General features: G+C 36.9%; 1 protein-coding gene across 2 annotated transcripts; it reads right to left on the bottom strand.

Annotated features, from left to right (window-relative positions):
• Positions 1–233: 233 nt before the first annotated feature.
• On the bottom strand, positions 234–20,885 carry LOC121880370 (gastrula zinc finger protein XlCGF46.1-like). 2 transcript variants are annotated; one of them, XR_006091522.1, is made up of 3 exons: positions 20,770–20,885; positions 4,392–4,543; positions 234–289 (listed from the first exon to the last, which is right to left on the bottom strand). XR_006091522.1 is itself a non-coding variant. In XM_042387524.1 (2 exons), exon 2 carries the CDS (start codon positions 3,919–3,921, stop codon positions 2,239–2,241), a length of 1,683 nt encoding a protein of 560 aa, XP_042243458.1. In that variant the 5' UTR covers positions 3,922–4,543; positions 20,770–20,885; the 3' UTR covers positions 2,217–2,238. The 2 variants fall into 2 exon arrangements, 1 of the variants encoding a protein (XP_042243458.1); XM_042387524.1 differs by lacking the exon at positions 234–289 and having other exon boundaries at positions 2,217–4,543.
• Between the last annotated feature and the right edge of the window lie 1,318 nt (positions 20,886–22,203).

The following is a 22,203-nucleotide window of genomic DNA, read 5'->3' as shown; positions in this document are numbered from 1 at the left end:
GTACATTTTGATAGTTTATTCATTAGCAAATATAGCATGCTTCATTTATCAAAACGAGCAGTTTTAATGAAAAAGCTGTGAATTCTAGAATTTTATTCTTTGCCTTTTTTATATCATAAATTGTAGACTTTCCAATGTTGTATTTTCCATTAGAACAGTATTGCTCACACCACGTACTAGTTTCTTAATTATTTGAAGTTTGTCACTCAATTTCAACGTGTTCTTCTTTCTCTTCACACAACGAAGTTTATCTACTTTAGGAGCCATTATTATGGGCTTGTACAGTAATCTGTAAATGGAAAGAGTAGGACTCAAAATATTGTTATATTACAATGGTATTCTATTCATACTGTGCTTGATATAATGCATTCACGGAAATGTAATATTTTTGCTAAAATGACGTACGTATTACAGTGGAAAGTGGGATCAAATCGTGACGAAAACAATGACTTTCGCTTTCTTTCATTCAAAAGATGTTACCGTAATCGCTTTTCGAATGGTTTAGTTAAAAAACTGTTGTACTGTATTACAATAATATTCTATCCTAATTGACTTGAATAAATACTACGATACCATATTTCTGAATATTTTCATTAAAATCCATCAAAATCATTTTCTTTGTCATCGTCTGCAGCACCAAACTGCTTCTCCCAGTCTCTCCTTGAACAGGGCTAGAGGGTACGTGTTTTTCGAATCGTTTTCAGTTAAAAAACTATTACATCACACATATATTTTACCTAAACTGCGCCTGAATGAATATATTCTCGGAAATAAATAGTAGTTTTGCTGAAACGTGATGTATTTCAATGTAAAATAGGATAAAATACATGACGAAAACAAAAGACTTTACCTAAGCTTCCGATGTTCTCGAGATGTTACTCGTTTTTTTAATAGTTTTCGGTTAAAATTCTGTTATATTACAATGATATTTTATTCATACTGTGCTTGATATAATACATTCACGGAAATGTAATATTTTTGCTGAAATTACGTACATATTACAGTGGAAAGTGGGCTAAAATCGTGACGAAAACAATGACTTTCGCTTTCTTTCGTTCAAAAGATGTTACCGTAATCGCTTTTCGAATGGTTTAGTTAAACAACTGTTGTATTACAATAATATTCCCTCCTAATTGACTTGAATAAATACTTGAATGGAAATTTACAATATTTTTGTTGAAACTACACGCGTTTCAGTGTAAAGTGTCGTAATAATAAATGGTAAACAATTTGCCTTCGGCACTCGTGTTTCAGTTTATAGGACGTAGAGCGTTTTTACTGAAGGTTTTGTTGTTCCCTTACCCTCAAAAATGTGGGTCGAACTATAAACGAGGAATATCATAAATTAACGATTTCTTGGTCAAAAAATCAGGGTCGACCGATAAACGAGGGGGGGGTTATAGATGAGTACTGTATATACAGTATGTTGTCACAGTTTGATTGCTCGTTTCAAAGTGGCGACCACGTGGTCACTTGTTGTCGCTGTGCAGCTGTGGCGCTCACGCATGCGCACATACACACAAAAGCCCGCTAAAAAAAAAATAAATAAATAATAATAATCATAGTAATTAGTTTTCCAAAAGTCCGGATTCTCGGGTGGTCCGTATTTCTGGCATCCGGATTTTTGGACTTTTCTGTATATGTCTGTGTGTTTGTGTAATAAATATATGTAGTAAGTATGTAATCTTTTTCACTCAAATCCTAATGAAACACCACAATTAGAATACGGTGGTAGCTGTTGTATAAACAGTCGGAACACAGTCCCACCACCGAGACGAGGGAACACTCCCACCACCGATTGTCTCGTGCGAAGCAAGCGTATAAATTAAAGAAAATACTTGCAGTGTGTTTAATATGTTACAGTATATTATAAATAAATAAATAAACAAATAAATCGGTAAATCCATTTCAAGTAAATGGAAAAATTTTACTCGACACCGACATTAGTTCCAGTTACCGGTAAATAGCAGACGCTTAAGTGACATCACTAGTGTTTACACTACACCAGCCGGTAACATTTGATGACATTACTTGAAGTGAATTCACCTTATTATAAAAAACCAAGGATGGTTGGTAAAGGACTACTGGGTCAGTGGGTAAGTGTCACATTTGGGGTACCGGTCTTATACAGCGAATAGAGCTCAAAAGCTACTTTTTAAATGGAAATTTGGGGGGCCGTCTTATGCACCCCGCCGCCTTATAGGCTGAGATATACGGTAAGACCTTTCCCTACAAATTTCATGTAAGATCCTTCTCATCAGTGTGTACAGCCATATGTCTCTTCAGAAGACCCTTTGTATAATAACATTTACCACACTCTTTACACTTAAAATTCTTCTCACCGGTGTGTACAACCATATGATGCTTCAGAATGCTCTTTCTGGAATAACATTTACCACACTCTTTGCACTTAAAATTCTTCTCACCGGTGTGTACAACCACATGATGCTTCAGATGGCTCTTTCTGGAATAACATTTACCACAATCTTTACACTTAAAATTCTTCTCACCAGTGTGTACAATCATATGCTTCTTCAGATCACTTTTTCTGGAAAAATATTTACCACACTCTTCACACTTAAAATTCTTCTCACCAGTGTGTACAATCATATGCTTCTTCAGATCATTTTTTCTGGAAAAATATTTACCACACTCTTCACACTTAAAATCCTTCTCACCAGTGTGTACAACCATATGCTGCTTCAGAAGGCTCTTACTGGAATAACATTTACCGCACTCGTCACACTTAAAATTCTTCTCATCAGTGTGAACAACAATATGCTGCTTCAGATTGCTCTTACTGGAATAACTTTTACCACACTCTTCACACTTAAAATTCTTCTCACCAGTGTGTACAACCTTATGCTGCTTCAGAATGCTTTTACTGGAATAACTTTTACCACACTCTTCACACTTAAAATTCTTCTCACCAGTGTGTACAATCATATGCTGCTTGAGAATGCTCTTACTGGAATAACTTTTACCACACTCTTCACACTTAACATTCTTCACACCAGCGTGTACAATCATATGCTGCTTCAGATGGCTCTTACTGGAATAACTTTTACCACACTCTTGACACTTAAAATTCTTCTCACCAGTGTGTACCGCCATATGATACTTCAGACTGCCCTTTGTGGAATAACATTTACCACACTCTTCACACTTAAAATTCTTCTCACCAGCATGTACAGCCATATGCTGCTTCAGATAGCCCTTTCTGGAATAACTTTTACCACACTCTTCACACTTAAAATTCTTCTCACCAGTGTGTACAGCCATATGATGCTTTAGTTGTTCTTTTTTGTCATAACTTTTACCACTTTTGAGACACTTAATATTAATCTCATTAACAGTCACATGTTGTGTCACATCATAGTTACTGTTAAAGCTTTCATCAAGCTCTTCACACTTAATATTAATCTCATCAACAGTCACATGTTGTGTCACATCATAGTTACTGTTAAAGCTTTCATCAAGCTCTTCACACTTAATATTAATCTCATCAACAGTCACATGTTGTGTCACATCATAGTTACTGTTAAAGCTTTCATCAAGCTCTTCACACTTAATATTTACCTCATCAACAGTCACATGTTGTGTCACATCATAGTTACTGTTAAAGCTTTCATCAAGCTCTTCACACTTAATATAAATCTCATTAACAGTCACATGTTGTGTCACATCATAGTTACTGTTAAAGCTTTCATCAAGCTCTTCACACTTAATATTAATCTCATCATAGTTACTGTTAAAGCTTTCATCAAACTCTTCACACTTAATATTTATCTCATCAGTGTGTTCAGCCATACAGCTATGCATCTTCAATGAATCATTACTGTAAAATAATTCACCACACTGTACACACTCATAATTATTTTGGCCGCTATGTCCAGCTATTTCATTCATAAACTGGGCCATCTTTTACACACTTTACAACACTCCATACAAGAAAACATTTCCTTCAGTGTCACACGTTTGGGTAACTTTTGTATTGTATAAAAAGTTCTCCACTCTTCACAGCTAGATTTACATTAATAATTCTACACACATATGTGGTTTTTGAGCTGACTTGTGTGAGAATATTTACCCCAAGTGAACTTATCTCACCAGTACACAAGCACAGCAGACAAACACTTGTCACATTTATATATTGAAACTTTTATCAGCAGTGTACACAAGCACAAGTCACAAGGTAGTTGTTTAGGTAGAAACATTACAACACTCATCATACTGTAATTAGACATTATATAACACAGTGCATCACATTAACTGGTATTGTCAGGAGAAAGATTCACTTGTGTGAACCTTCTTTTTATTCTCACTGTTTCCTAGAACACCAACTTGACTTTCATATTTGTAACTTAAGACTTGGAGAGTTGACAATTTACCTTAATCTTGTTTACAATGTTCTCCTGAAGATGTTCACTAATCCTCATACTGTCCTGACTTATACAGTTGTGAGGAATTGTTCTGCCTCTTGTGTGGGATGGCCTCCTGATGCTACCATAATGTTCCTTTCCATCCACTCACACCTTTATGTCTGAAATAAAGTGAACAGTATCATAATGCTGAAGTTTTCAGAATTCCATAGTTGATGGAAGACTTACTGGTAGATACTTACCCCAGGAGACAATTTGGCTGGCTTTGCACTGTACTCCAATAGCCTCACTTCCCTAACTAGAGTCTGTACATTGCTCACTAACTGTTGGATTGGCTGGGGATGTTGAGAGGCAGCGTACTCAAAACACCTCATCAGTTACGTACAGTAGCAGAGAAACGATACCGTAACTTTTAGACTCCTCACATTCCCGTAAATTTCTCATACTCCAAATTTAATTACGGGTCAGTAAGCAGTCCGTAACTCTAGTGTTTACCCTGTAATTTCAGTTCTCTTGTCTGACGGTAGATAGCAGTGCAAGAGCTAGTTGGCCAATCATTGCTCAGTTAACAAAATCATCAACCAATCACAAGAGAAGGAGAAATTAGCTGAGATCAACGCATGTGATGTTGCTAGACGTACACCCACCTCTCGTTTTACGCGGGGGTTACGTTGTTGAAAATCACCGCTTAATTAAAAAACGCATAATTTAAACATAATTTTCCCATAAGAATACATGTAAATGGTACAGGTTAGGGGAACCATCATATACCACGCAGGGTATGAACAGTGCTCTCACTTAAACCAAGTACGTGGCCAACATCCGACACACACTCTCCTCTCTGAAGGCAGTGATCACATTTAATTTCACATCCACTGCGATTGTTTTTCGTGCCTTTTTAGCTTTAGGCACCCCAGAGGAGGCAGATGGACATTTACCAGAAATGCTCGATGGGGAAAACAGCGTTTAGCACTAAAAAGGTACGTGATAAACACACAATGCAAATGAAAGCACAGAGAAAAAGTAGTGCTGGTGTGAACTGAGAAAGTGATACGAGGGAAGCTTGCTGGACGTGGTCACAATTGTTGTACAGAATACTTCATTATTATCATTATCTTCATTAGTAGTAATAATCTTTATTATTACATTATTATTATAATAATTATTATTATTAATATAAATAATATCAAAATCGTTGACGTTGATATGACTGCGACTTTATAGTACAGGCATACCCTGCGTTATGGAAGGGTTGTGTTCCTGGAAAATTGACAGTATCGTAAAATACCGTAACGCGAAACCTTTTTCCCATTGACTTACATTATAAAAAGGAGATGCGTTCCTAAGGAATTTTTTTCGGCCCCAAACAGTAACTCAAGCACTTATATGAATGAAAATAAACATTTATAAACACATACAATACAGCACATTAAATAATTTATGATATACCTTCTTAAGAAATCAGATTTAATATCCAATGTAAATCCTTTACAGTTTCATTTTGCACTACTGCGGTCACTTCCACATGATGGCCTCTTTCCAGTCATCTTGAATAAGGGTAATGCACTGTACTGTTCTTACTAAATGTTTGTAACAGTTGAATCAAACTGTTGGGGAGAGAAACATGCACGCACACTGGATGTAAATAATGGAGATACTCCGCATGGCAATGCCACGCTTGGCGGTAGCAAACATCAAGAAATCTACACCAAACAAATAATAATTAAAAAAAAAAAATTTTTATAGCGATTTTTTTTAAATTGTTAAAATTTACCCAAATTTTCGTAGGGATGGATATACTGGCCATATTGCGAAATTATTAGTCATAATTTACAAATTTTGTAGGAGCGAAATTCCGCAACACGGAGTTCCGTAACTTGGAGGATGCCTGTAATAACTTACAAGCACCTCACCAGGCATCACACGCTACTCCACAACCAGGCAAATACGCGCGGCAAATTTAAATCCTCTTGAGAGCGTTATTTCAAAAATAGGCACACGAAAATTATTTTTTGGTATTAATTGAACAATCGCGTTATTCCAAACGACAGTAAAACGAGAGTTACCTGGACTTCAAGCATCATTAGTGAAGACGGAATTATGTTTGAGTAATACTTGAGGACAATGGTTAACCAATGATCAAAATAAGCATATATATATATACAGTATAGTCTGGATTTACGCGGTTTTTGTTAACGCGTTTGGCCATTTACGCAGTGCCTTGCCAGACCGACAATTTTTATTTACACGGTTCATTCCATCATTTACGCGGGAAGCGGCGCAGGCAAGGTGCGCACAAGGTCGCCCAGTCATCAAAACATTACCGACTTCTTCACCTGCCACCCACCACAGCCGGCCCAAGTCAGTGATAGTGAGGATATGGACTTATATGGACTTTGAGGGGTTAGACAAAGAGGCCCTGCAAGCCTCTGTTGTGGATAGTGATACAATTGATACAGGTGAGGGCCAATAATCTGCCCTCTGCATCGGAACCAGCCCCCCATCCCCGTGTGCCCAGCCATCTTTTCTACTAACGTAAGTGTTAAAAAACCTTATATTACTGATATTTCTCTTAATTATTAATTGTGTGTGCATATCATCATAAAATTAAGATGTTATTTGACTACAAGGTACGTATTGTGTCGGAAAAAGTGGAGTTTGGGGGTCGGCCCAGTCTCTATTTCAATTAATCCCATATGTTCTATTATTTCATTAACGAGTTTCTGGTTTTACGTGGACCTCCACGAGTTCAATTGACCGCGTATATGCAGACTACAGTCAACCCTCGCTTCGCGGTCCCACTTTACGCGTTTCCACGTTTACGCGGTATCCTGCCGAACACGGATTGCTCACTTTCCGTGGTGTGTGTACCTGTTTACGCGGAGAGCGGAACTAGCAGGGTGCGCACAAGGTCACCCAGTCATCAAAACATTACCGAGTTCTTCACCCGCCACCCACTACAGCCGGCCCAAGTAAGTGATAGTGAGGATATAGACTTATATGGACTTTGAGGGGTTTGACAAAGAGGCCCTGCAAGCCTATGTGGTGGATAGTGATACAATTGATACAAGTGATACAGGTGAGGGCCAATAATCTGCCCTCTGCCTCGGAACCAAACCCCCATCCCTGTGTGCCCAGCCATCTTTTCTACTAATGTAAGTGCTAAAAAAACTAATATTATTGATATTTCTCTTAATTATTAATTGAGTGTGCATACCATCATAAAGTTAAGATAATATTTTTACTACAACATAGTTGTGTGTCGTCAAAAAGTGGAGTTTGGGGGTCGGGCCAGTCTCTATTGGAATTAATCCCATATGTAATGTTGTTCACTTTACGGGGTTTTCACTTTACGCGGTACCCTGTGGGTTCAATTGACCGCGTAAATCGGGGTACTACTGTATATATATATATATATATATATATATACAATCAACACCTCAACCCACCAGGATTCGAACCCACGGCCCACGAGCCCATGACTGTCACCAGGAAACGCTACCGCTGGACCACCAGGATATTAAAAGCAGTCCTAGACTTTGTTATATTTCACACAAAGCCTGTTCAATGAGCTTATGGCGCCATTCCCCGGTCACAGTCATGGGCTCGTGGGCCATGGGTTCGAATCCTGGCGGGTTGAGGTGTAGATTGTATGTAGAAGTCCGCGTGCTTTATTGGGCTAATGAAATATATATGGATCCTCGTGTTTCGAAGCCGGATTTGGTAAAATGTTACTCTGACCACCTACGTGATACGGGTAGTCCCCATTAGAGGTTCACGGCGCCATAAGCTCGTTGAACAGGATTTGTGTGAAATATAACAAAGTCTAGGACTGCTTTTAGTATCCTGGTGGTCCAGCGGCAGCGTTTCCCGGTAACAGTCATGGACTCGTGGGCCATGGTTTCGAATCCTGGTGGGTTGAGGTGTTGATTATATGTAGAAGTCCGCGTGATTTATTGGGCTAATGAAATATATATATACAGTCAACCCTCACTTTACGCGGTTAATGTAACCCGCAGGGTCCCGCGGAAAGTGAATAACATAACATATGGGATTAATTGAATTAGAGTCCGGGCCAACCCCCAAACTCCACTTTTTGACGACACACAACTTTGTTGTAGTAAAAATTTTATCTTAACTTTATGATGGTATGAAAAAACAAGTAATATAGAAGAGGTTAGGTTTGGAAAAATAAAGGTTAACATAAGAAAAATAAAGGTTAGGTTAGGAAAACTAAAAGTTATGTGGAACACTTACGTTAGTAGAAGAGATGTGTCGGCATACGGGGATGGAGGCTGGTTCCGAGGCAGAGGGCAGATTACTGGCCCTCAGGTGAATCACCATTATTAGGTGAATCACCATCACTGTCACTTACAGTTGTCAGGGCTTCCCTGGCAAATCCCTCAAAGTCATCTTCACTGTCACTATCACCGGCTTGGGCTGGCTGTGGTGGGTTGCGGGCGAAGAAATCTGTTATGCTTTGCTGACGGCTAGTATTGATGTTGTCGTGATACACCTTGATGTAGGGCTCTATAGTCTGCAACAGCTGGGTAGTGAAGATTTCATACCTGTTTGCGTCAGGGTCGTCGGAAAGGAGGAGCTTGGCTTTCTCGATACACTCGATGGCACCCCTAACATTACTATGGGATAAGTGTTGTTCTTCTTGGGATGACGCACCACCTGCCTCTTCACTGACGTCGTCATCATCATCATTTACCATCTCGTCGGTAGTCACATCAGGATCCCTTATCACCTCCAGGATGTCGTCGTTGGTGGTCTCGGAGAAGCCTGGAACTGTAACAGTCTGCGCAGCTTCTCTGGCAAGGTCCACTGCTACTGCAACAGTCTGAACCTCACCAGTCACAGATTGACTCCTCCTCTCACCTGGTATTCCATGCAACACATGTCTCCATGCGTGACGAATTGTAGCAATAGACAGCTGATCCCATGACTCCACCAAGAAGTCCACAGCTTTCTTGATGTTAAATACTCTCCAGAATTGTTTGAACAGTATTTTTTGCTGTGCCAACTGTTGATCCTCATCTTCTTCGCTCTTGCTATCGGTGGTGGTGTCACTCAGGTTGCGCAACTCTTCCCTGGTGTTGGTGTAGTCGTTCAGGAGTTTGAATTTTTTCGTAGAGAATGCAGCTTTTACATTACAAATTAACTCTTGGTCCATGGGCTGTAATATAGACGTAGTGTTGGGAGGAAGGAAGACCACTTTTACGTTGGGGTGACGATCTAACAGTAGGGGCGAGTGTCCTGGTGCGTTGTCCAGCAGCAACAAAATCTTGAATGGCACATTCTGTTGCTCACAGAATTTCTTTACATCGGGAACAAAACAGTCATCAAACCAGGAGAGGGACAGTGTAGAGAACATCCACGCCTTACGTGCGGTCAGCCAGTGGACATTTAGCTTGGTCATGTCCATGGTTTTGTAGGCGTGCGGCTTGCGTGCTGTGTGGATCACCGATAACTTGAGCTTACTGGTACCGGAGGCATTGGTGGTAAACAGGACGGTGATGCGTTCCTTCTGCATCTTCCGGCCCCGAATCTTGCTGGCATTCTTTACAACGAAGGACTTGGAAGGTAGCTTTTTCCAGAAAAGACCAGATTCGTCCATGTTAAACACCTGGTCGTCACTGTACTGTCCTTCCTCCATAATCTCACGTAAAAACGGAGGAAATTCCCTAGCCACAGCACGGTCAGCACTCGCTTCTTCACCACCAATGCTTATATTGGTGATCTTGTTCCGGATCTTAAACCTCTGTACCCACCCAGAGGAAGCATTAAAGGGTTTGGGCTCTGCAGTTCCCATCTTTCGTGCCACTGCCATGTACAGTTCACGTGCGTAGTCCTTAACAGAGCGCGTGTCGACCGCCATGTTCCGTCGAGCCTGACGCACCAAGTACCTCACAAGCAAGTTTTCTGTCTTGAGAAGCACCTGGTTGTGAAAATACTTGATCATAGAAGCACCTGTAGACTTTGTGATCTTCATGTGCTCCTTTATCTTGGCTGCATCCTTCTTTATTGTTCGAATCGTAGATTCATTCACACCATGCTGGCGCGCCAAATCAACCTGCCTTGTTCCTTTCTCCAACTCTTGGATGATGGTATACTTCACCTCGTAGCTTAAGGAACGTCGTGTCTTCTTTGGCTTAGTGCCGCTGGGTCCAGGTAAGGAAAGGTTTCTCTCTGGGGGTGGTGGTCCGGCGGAAGCCATTTTAGAGAATAATGGATGCACGTTTACACGGTCTGGCGTGGAGGGATGAAACTGCCGCGGCTAGGTCAAGGATTATCTTTCCTCCCTCCCTCCCTCCCCTGGGTGAACACGTCATAATACTTTAAGCCAATTACAGCTAGCAGCAGAGGGGGGGTAGGGATGCATGGCCAATCACAGTCCGATACGTCATATGACGTCAGTGATAACGCAACAAAGACACACACTGCTTAACCTTACCGCGCGGCTTGCCCAAGCGGAGGGAGGAGGGAGAGGCGAGGAGCACAGGCAGGCAGGCGGGCGGGTGGCGGGTGGGGCGAATCTAAAAATAGCGTCGCGCCGGACACTCTCCGCGTAATGGGGTTCACGCACCGCGTAATGTGAGCACGTTAGGTTCTGGCAAGGCACCGCGTTAACGTGGAAACGCGGAATGTGGGACCGCGTAAAGTGAGGGTTGACTGTATATATATATATATATATATATATATATATATATATATATATATATATATATATATATATATATATATATATATATATATATATATATATATATATATATATATATATATGCAAGTAAATCACCGTAGGTGCTGGGTGATTTAGTATAGTATAAGCGATAATCACAAGGAAAGAAGAAAACACGAAGTTTCTGAACTTCGTGTTTTCTTTCTTTCTTCCTTGTGGTGCTAATATCAGCATATATATATATATGTATATGTATATATATATATATATATATATATATATATATATAGCAGTATATATATATATATATATATATATATATATATATATATATATATATATATATATATATATATATATATATATATATATATACAGTAATACCCTGCTTAACGGTTTCGCTTAGCGCGATTTCACGATTTCACACGTATATGCAGTACCTCGCCAGAGCCGAACTTTCACTTAACGTGGGTTTTTGTATATGCGCAGGGTGTCCGGCTGGAGATGCTATTTTTAGATTCGCCCCACCCGCCACCTGCCTGTTTTAGCTCATAAAATTCATACAAATTACCCGGCCAGAATATAATTTACATTGCTGGAATTCTTACAATATGATGATCATTTTGAATATAGACATCATAGATTTGGCATTAGACATACAAATTTTAGATATAATGTTTACTCTGAGTAAATATGTTATCTTTCGTGCAAAATATATGACATTTATATTCAAAATATTCCTGGTCTTACAAGGAATCCAGCAATGTCAATTATATTATCCTAACTTTAGTTTGAGGTATTATTTATTAAAATTTAGTGGTTTTCCCTCCAAAATTTCTCAAGAGGGAAGAGCCAGGGAGTGTAGTGTGAGAAGAGGGGGAGGGAGTTGAGTTCATTATTTGAATGGACTTTAACTTGGTGACTGTATTTCTCTATTTCTCTTAAGTATTAACTGTGTGCATGTACCATCATAAAATTAAGATGTTATTTTTAATAGAACATAGGTATTGTGTCGGAAAAAGCAGAGTTTGGGGGTCCGGCCAGTCTCTATTGGAATTAATCCCATATGTTCTGTTGTTCACTTAACGTGGTTTTCACTTAACATGGTACCCTGTGGGTTCAATTGACCGCATTAAGTGCGGTACTACTGTGTGTGTGTGTGTGTGTGTGTGTGTGTGTGTGTGTGTGTGTGTGTGTGTGTGTGTGTATATATATATATATATATATATATATATATATATATAGCAGTATATAGTATATATATATATATATATATATATATATATATATATATATGTATATATATAGTTATATATATATATATATATATATATATATATATATATATATATATATATATATGGTATATATATATATATATATATATATATATATATATATATATATATATATATATATATATATATATATATATATATATATATATATACACACACACACAGTTGTACCCCGCTTTACGCGGTTTCACTTAACTCGATTTCTCATATACGCGGTGCCTCGCCAAAACCGAACTTTCACTTAACGCGGTTCATCTACCCATATACGCGCAGAGTGTCCGGCTCGAGACGCTATTTTTAGATTCGCCCCACCCGCCACCCGCCTCCCTCCCTCCCCTCCATCCCCGTATGCCGACCCATCTCTTCTACTAACGTAAGTGTTACACCTAACTTTTAGTTTTCCTAACCTAATCTTTATTTTTCCTAACTTAACCTTTATTTTTCCTAACCCAACCTCTTCTATATTAGTTGTTTGTTCATACCATCATAAAGTTAAGATAGAATTTTTACTACAACATAGTTGTGTGTCGTCAAAAAGTGGAGTTTGGGGGTCGGGCCAGTCTCTATTGGAAATAATCCCATATGTTCTGCTGTTCACTTAACGCGGTACCCTGTGGGTTCAATTGACCGCGTAAAGCGGGGTACAACTGTGTATGTGTGTGTGTATATATATATATATATATATATATATATATATATATATACTGTATATATATATATATATATATATATATATATATATATATATATATATATATATATATATATATATATATATATATATATATATATATATATATATATATATATATATAAAAGTTTTACCCCGCCTAACGCGGTTTCACTTAACGCGTTTTCGCATATACGCGGTGCCTTGCCAAAGCTGAACTTTCACTTAACGCTGATTTTTTCCACATATACGCGGTGAGTGTCCGAGACGCTATTTTTAGATTTGCCCCACCCGCCACCCTGCCTGACTGCCTGTTTTAGCTCATAAAATTCATACAAATTACCAGGCCAGAATATAATTTACATTGCTGGAATTCTTATAATTTGGTGATCATTTTGAATATAAACATCATATATTTTGCTTTAAACTTACAATTTTTAGATAAAAATTTTTCTCTAGGTAACTATGGTATTTTTTGTGCAAAATATATGACATTTATATTCAAAATATTCCTGGTCTTACAAGGAATCCAGCAATGTCAATTATATTATCCTAACTTTAGTTTGAGGTATTATTTATTAAAATTTAGTGGTTATCCCACACATCTCCTTGGGACGGTTGGTGGGGGGTGGGGGGGAGGGAGGGACCAACCGACCATCTGTTACCCTGTGAAGAATTATTATTTTTTATTAACTGAAGATATTTGTTTTAGCTCATAAAATTCATACAAATTACCCGGTCAGAATATAATTTACATTGCTGGAATTCTTATAATTTGGTGATAATTTTGAATATAAACATCATATATTTTGCTTTAAACTTACAATTTTTAGATAAAAATTTTTCTCTAGGTAACTATGGTATCTTTTGTGCAAAATATATGACATTTATATTCAAAATATTCCTGGTCTTACAAGGAATCCAGCAATGTCAATTATATTATCCTAACTTTAATCTGAGGTATTATTTAATACTAAATGTTAAAAACTCTGGAAGGGAGGATTGGTGGGGGGTGGGGGGGAGGGTTGGGACTGACCGCGCCGTTGGAAGAGGGGGGGAGGCAAGGTGGGGTACTTTGATTGACAGATGGTGTCATGAAGATTATTTTTTTTTTATTAACTGAAGATATTTGTTTTAGCTCATAAAATTCATACAAATTACCCGGTCAGAATATAATTTACATTGCTGGAATTCTTATAATTTGGTGATCATTTTGAATATAAACATCATATATTTTGCTTTAAACTTACAATTTTTAGATAAAAATTTTTCTCTAGGTAACTATGTTATCTTTTGTGCAAAATACAGTTTTACCCCGCTTAACGCGGTTTCACTTAACGCGTTTTCGCATATACGCGGTGCCTTGCCAAAGCTGAACTTTCACTTAACGCAGATTTTTTCCACATATACGCGGTGAGTGTCCGAGACGCTATTTTTAGATTTGCCCCACCCGCCACCCTGCCTGACTGCCTGTTTTAGCTCATAAAATTCATACAAATTACCAGGCCAGAATATAATTTACATTGCTGGAATTCTTATAATTTGGTGATAATTTTGAATATAAACATCATATATTTTGCTTTAAACTTACAATTTTTAGATAAAAAATTTTCTCTAGGTAACTATGGTATCTTTTGTGCAAAATATATGACATTTATATTCAAAATATTCCTGGTCTTACAAGGAATCCAGCAATGTCAATTATATTATCCTAACTTTAGTTTGAGGTATTATTTATTAAAATTTAGTGGTTATCCCACACATCTCCTTGGGACGGTTGGTGGGGGGTGGGGGGGAGGGAGGGACCAACCGACCATCTGTTACCCTGTGAAGAATTATAATTTTTTTTTATTAACTGAAGATATTTGTTTTAGCTCATAAAATTCATACAAATTACCCGGTCAGAATATAATTTACATTGCTGGAATTCTTATAATTTGGTGATCATTTTGAATATAAACATCATAGATTTTGCTTTAAACTTACAATTTTTAGATAAAATTTTTTCTCTAGGTAACTATGGTATCTTTTGTGCAAAATATATGACATTTATATTCAAAATATTCCTGGTCTTACAAGGAATCCAGCAATGTCAATTATATTATCCTAACTTTAGTCTGAGGTATTGCTTAATACTAAATGTTAAAAACTCGGAAGGAGGATTGCGGGGTGGTGCTGGGACTGACCGCTACGTTGGAAGAGGGGAGGTAAGTATTTTTGATTGATTAGACAGTGTCGCATTATTTTTTATTAACTGAAGATATTTGTTTTAGCTCATAAAATTCATACAAATTACCCGGTCAGAATATAATTTACATTGCTGGAATTCTTATAATTTGGTGATCATTTTGAATATAAATATCATATATTTTGCATTAAACATACAAATTTTAGATAAAAATTTTTCTCTAGGTAACTATGTTATCTTTTGTGCAAAATATATGACATTTATATTCAAAATATTCCTGGTCTTACAAGGAATCCAGCAATGTCAATTGTATTATCCTAACTTTAGTTTGAGGTTATCCCACACATCTCCTTGGGACGGTTATGGGGGTGGGTGGGGAGGAGGGACCGACCGACCATCTGTTAGCCGGGTGCATGTACCATCATTAAGATGTTATTTTTACTACAACATAGGTATGTGCCTTCAAAAAGTGGAGTTTGGGGTCGGGCCGGTTTCTTTTGGAATTAATCCCATATGTTCTGTTGTTCACTTAACGCGGATTTCACTTAACCGGGACCTCTGGGTTCAATTGACCCTGCTAATGGGGTATAATATATATATATATATATATATATATATATATATATATATATATATATATATATATATATATATATATATATATATATATATATATATATATATATATATATACACAGTATGCTATAACGAATCTAATTGGTTATAGAACCTTGTTCGTAATAGCATTTGTTCATTATAGGATTAACTGCCCCCAAATACAACCACTTAACACTGAAAATATAATAAAAAATTGTAAAAGCTCATAAATATGCATCTAAACTCCTGAAATAAAGAATATCATTAATATTTATAAAAAACAAATTAGTAAAGAAAAATTTGTTGTAGGAGTTTCGTTTGTTATAGCATTTTCAATTTATAGGTAAAACCGTTAGTTATAGGAATATTCGTAGTAGAATCCGTTCGTTATAACACTCTATATCATATATATATATATATATATATATATATATATATATATATATATATATATATATATATATATATATATATATATATATATATATATATATATATATATATATATATATATATATATATATATATATATATATATATATATATATATATATATATATATATATATATATATATATATATATATATATATATATATATATATATATATATATATATATATATATACAGTCAACCCTCACTTTCTGCGGTTAATGTAACCACAGGGTACACGGAAAGTGAGAAACGCGTAAAGTGAATAACATAACATATGGGATTAAATGAAATAGAGACCAGCTGACCTCCAAACTCCACTTTTTCCAACACATTACCTATGTTCTAGTAAAAATAACATCTTAATTTTATGATGGTACATGCACACAATTACTACTTAAGAGAAATAGAGAAATACAGTCGCCAAGTTAATGTCCATTCAAATAATGGACTCAACTCCCTCCCCCTCTTCTCACACTACACTCCTGGCTCTTCCCTCTCTGAGAAATTTTGGGGGGAAAACCAGGTATAGTAATAAATAATACCTCAAACTAAAGTTAGGATAATATAATTGACATTGCTGGATTCCTTGTAAGACCAGGAATATTTTGAATACAAATGTCATATATTTTGCACAATAGATAACATATTTACTCAGAGTAAACATTATATCTAAAATTTGTATGTCTAATGCAAAATCTATGATGTTTATATTCAAAATGATCATCAAATTGTAAGAATTCCAGCAATGTAAATTATATTCTAGTCAGGTAATTTGTATGAATTTTATGAGCTAAAACAAATATCTTCAGTTAATAAAAAAAAATATATTCTTCACGACACTATCTGTCAATCAAAGTACCCCACCTTGCCTCCCCCCTCTGCCAACCGGGCCAGATGGTCGGTCCGTCCCAACCCTCCCCCCTACCCCCCACCAATCCTCCCTTCAAGAGAAAGGTTGGGTGAAAAAACTAGATTTTAACATTTAGTATTAAATAATACCTCAGATTAAAGTTAGGATAATATAATTGACATTGCTGGATTCCTTGGAAGACCAGGAATATTTTGAATATAAATGTCATATATTTTGCATAAAAGATAACATATTTACTCAGAGTAAACATTATATCTAAAATTTGGATGTCTAATGCAAAATATATGATGTTTATATTCAAAATGATCATCAAATTGTAAGAATTCCAGCAATGTAAATTATATTCTGGCCGGATAATTTGTATGAATTTTATGAGCTAAATAAAAAAATTATGCTTCACCAGTGTAAAGGGGTACACCCACCGCGGAATGTGAGCATCCTGGGTTCTGGCAGGGCACCGTGTAAACATGGAAACGCGGAATGTGGGACCGCGTAAAGTGAGGGTTGACTGTATATATATATATATATATATAAAGTGAAACCGCGTAAAGCGAGGGTTCACTGTATATATACTGTATATATATATATATAAATATGTATGTATGTATTTATGTAAGTATATATATATATATATATATATATATATATATATATATATATATATATATATATATATATATATATATATATATATATATATATATATATATATATATATATATATATATATATATATATATGCAAGTAAATCACTGTAGGTGCGCGTGATCTAGGTATATGCTGATAACCACAAGGAAAGAAGAAAACCCTCGCTTTACGCGGTTTCACTTTACGTGTTTCTACATTTACGCGGTACCCTGCCAGAACCGGAATTCCCACTTTACGCGGTGCATCTACTCATATACGCGGGTGAAGTATAATTTTTTTATTTAGCTCATAAAATTCATACAAATTATCCGGCCAGAATATAATTTACATTGCTAGAATTCTTACAATTTGATGATCATTTTGAATATAAGCATCATAGATTTTGCATTAGACATACAAATTTTAGATCTAATGCAAGTATTTTGTTTACTCAGAGCAAATATGTTATCTTTTGTGCAAAATATATGAAGTGTATATTCAAAATATTCCTGGTCTTGCAAGGAATCCATTATATTATGTCAATTATATTATCCTAACTTTAGTCTGAGGTATTATTTATTACTAAAAATGTAAATATACTGTTATAACCCAATCATTTCTCTGGCCTAGTTCTTGTTCGTCGTTGGATTCTGAGATTCTTACACAACACCACATAAGTTGGTCTTTGCGATATTTACATTCAGTCTTACTCTTAGTACACTTCACTGAGGTTGGAAGAACACCATGCGATCGAAAAAATGCTATAGTTTCTACGTTTTAAAAAAAAAAAGTCGCAATCAGCTCCATATAATTTTAGTGACACCCATCGCAGATTTCCATGGTCGGAACTGAACTTGAATTTTGAAATATGAGAGACCCAAAATAAAACTCGAATTTGACTGGGCCAAATATATCGCGAATTAAATCCAAAATCATTTTAACTGGTTCCATAAACAAAAAGGTATTATTGCGTTTACACACCGTTCATTCCTACCACTAATCTATTATCATATTCGAATAAGACATCTAATTATAAGATAATTTTCATCTATTACATTACCGGCGGAAATGTATAATAACGGAGATAGCTTTTCCTCCCCAAAATTATATTTTCTTCTATTAACCTCCCGCCATTATCGTCTGCCTCTCACCCAACACTGCGTGTCTCTCGCGTCTCCTTCATAAATCATGACGCACATGCATACCCGTACACGTCGCGTGGCCAATCAAAAGCGTTTTTGCTTTTGAAACCAATTAAAATGGTTTTGGGTTTAATTCAGAGTATATTTGGACCAATCAAAATCGAGTTTTATTTTGGGTCTCTCATATTTTGAAATTCAAGTTCAGTTCCGACCGTGGAAGTCTGCGATGGATGTCACTTAAAGTATATGGAGCTGATTGCGAGTTTTTGGAAAAAAAACGTAGAAACTATAGCATTTTTTCGATCACATGGTGTTCTTCTAACCTCATTAAAGTGTACTAAGAGCAAGCCTGAATGTAAATATCGCAAAGACCAACATGTGTGGCGTTGTGTAAGAATCCCAGAATGCAATGACGAACAAGAACCAGGCCAATAAGGTAAGAAATGGGGGATTCCATCATATGGTATGAGTCAGTTAAGTTAGGTTAGGTTAGGTTTTTGTTTTTCTAGTTTTTTTTTTGTATTTTTTAGTCGCTTAGCCACTTTTTTTTTGGAAAGTCAAACGAAAAAAAAAATCGGTGAAAAAAAACCGGCTAATTTCCGCCAAAAATGAAGGTCATATTCGGTCTAAACACACACAAATACACTTGCTAAAAGTGAGCGGTGTGACAATGCAAATTTATCAACAAAAACGCTTTTGATTGGCTGCGTGACGTGTACGGGAACGCATGCGTGTGATGATTTATGAAGGAGACCCGCAGTGTGGGAGGTGAGGTAGGCGATAATGGAGGAAGATTAATGGTAAGAAAATAGAGAAAATTTTGGATAAGCTATATCCGTTATTATACATTTCCTCCGGTAATGTAATAGATGAAAATTATCTTAGGTATTATTTTCTTGTAGCTCCATTCATTCCTACCACTAATCTATTATCATATTCGAATAAGACGTCTAATTATAAGATAATTTTCATCTATTACATTACCGGCGGAAATGTATAATAACAGAGATAGCTCTTCCAAAATTTTTTATTTTCTTCCTTTAACATCGCGCCATTATCGTCTGCCTCTCACCTAACACTTTGTGTCTCTCGCGTCTCCTTCATAATCATGATGCGGATGCGTACCCATACACGTCACGCAGCCAATCAAAAGCGTTTTTGCTAGTTCAGTTCCGACCATGGAAGTCTGCGGTGGATGTCACTTAAAGTATATGGAGCTGATTGCGAGTTTTTGGAGAAAAAAAAGTAGAAACTATCGCATTTTTTCAACCGCATGGTATTCTTCCAACTTTAGTAAAGTGTACTAAGAGCAAGACTGAGTGTAAATATCACAAAGACCAACATATGTGGAGTTGTGTAAGAATCCCAGATGCAACGACGAACAAGAACCAGGCCAATTAGGTAAGAAATAGGTGATTCCATTATATGGTGAGAGTCAGTTAAGTTAAGTCAGGTTGTTAGGTTAGGTTTGGTTATTGTTTTTCTAGTGTTTTATTGTGTATTCGTTAGTCGCTTACGCACTTTTTTCTCGGAAATCGTCAAACGAATAAAAATCGCAAAAAAACCCCGGCTAATTGCCGCCAAAAAGGAAGGTCATATTCGGTCTCAGCACACACAAATACACTAGAAAAATATATTTTTAACTTGCTACAAGTGAACGGAGCTACAAGAACAATTTAGCTTATCTTATAATTAGACGTCTTATTCGAGTATGATAATAGATTAATGGTAGGAATGAACAGTGTGTAAACACATTAATATCGTATAATTTTAGCATCAAGTAAACAAGGCGGGAACCTGAGAAATAAAGCCATATAATCACAAATAAGATCGTTAATAATACTGCACTAGGAGTGGTTGTGAGGACTTACCGTGGTGGTGGTCTTCGTCAACAGCCAAGAGAAATTATTCCACCCAGACAGACCGAGTTTGTGTACATGATGACGTCACAGCGTTCATACTTAACCTAAAAATACATGAATATAATTATTATTAAAATACATCTAATCGACAAGTCAATGTATATGTAATAATAATATAAATTATATATTATCCACAATAAACTATTATACTCATATGTAATTACACTAAAATATATATTTACCTTTTTCATGACATTCATAATACACTTGAAATATTAATTCCTCTTGTAATAAATTATAGAGATCAAAACACAGAAATATCATTAATAACATAATATATCTTCAATAATCAGGCTTAAAGAAAATTTCCAAGCCACATTTCATCTACGTCGAGGTATTACAGTGTAACGTACTGAATGTAGCCAGTTGTCAAATCTCTCTATGTTTGTCTATTTCTCTTTCAATTTTTCAATTTCAATTTTTATTCCTTGATAGAGGAAGCGGGATCCTAGTGCTGTTGTAGTGGATTTCTCCCCTACAAACGCTGTTTGTCGCTGAGTAGCCGACCCCGCGAATTCCCCAGTGTATGCCTCGTGGTCTGGGTCAACCAGCGCGGGGGTCAACTACTAAGCCACACCTACCCCCAGCTATTTAAAACATGACCTTGTGGTGATCTCTCTCTTTCTACCTACACCAACCAGCAAGCAGCACCTCCTCCTCCTCCGCCTGCCTGGCGGTCCTCGCTCCCGCCGGAGAGCATGGCGACCCACAAGCTGGTCCTCCTCTGAGCATCCTCACCAACCAGCTCTCTCTACATCACCCTTGTAACCACGCTGCCACTTCCCAGCACCAAACAATGCATTGTACATCCAAAACAACATGTATACAGAGAGCACATTGTGAGCTTCCTTTCTCCATCCCATCCTGAGTGTGAACCCAAACATCTCATACCCCACACTGTCACTAGGTACCCCTGTACAATGACACCAGAAGCATCTGGCAAGTGTGACAAGTATATACAGTATAAATATTATAATGGGCTTACTAAAGCCTAAGGAAGGAAGGATATTCCTTTATCACATTATCAATATTATTTACAAAATATCTGGCCAGTATGGGGAGGATCATCATCTCCGTCAGGGGGTCGTGGAGTGGTGGTCCAGCAGGCGGAAGCGTTGTGTGTGGGGACATCTTAGGAGGTAGTGGATAAGGGTGCTGCTGTCGGGTCTTCTGCATAATGCACAAAAGCGTTGCTCAGGGGATGCGGGGATACCAATCTCCCAAGCAAAGTCATACCCAATGATGATACGGGCAGCAATCACGTCCCCTTTCCGCGACCCTTTCCCATAGACGTACGAGAGGGCAGGAAGTTTTTCTCTTTGTAGGGCTCACATACAGTACATACGTACATGTAGGAGATCTCGCCCTAAGGATGGAGGTAAG

The sequence above is a fragment of the Homarus americanus genome, unplaced genomic scaffold (assembly GCF_018991925.1).
Source record: "Homarus americanus isolate GMGI-L3 unplaced genomic scaffold, GMGI_Hamer_2.0 scaffold50676, whole genome shotgun sequence".
Classification (NCBI taxonomy): Eukaryota; Metazoa; Arthropoda; class Malacostraca; order Decapoda; family Nephropidae; genus Homarus; species Homarus americanus.
Note: the sequence above shows the minus strand (reverse complement) of the source record. Positions and strands in the feature narration are given on the sequence as shown.

Coding starts and splice junctions, on each gene's coding strand:
- LOC121880370 (XM_042387524.1), bottom strand. CDS start 3,921: ATGGCCCAGTTTATGAATGAAATAGCTGGACATAGCGGCCAAAATAAT.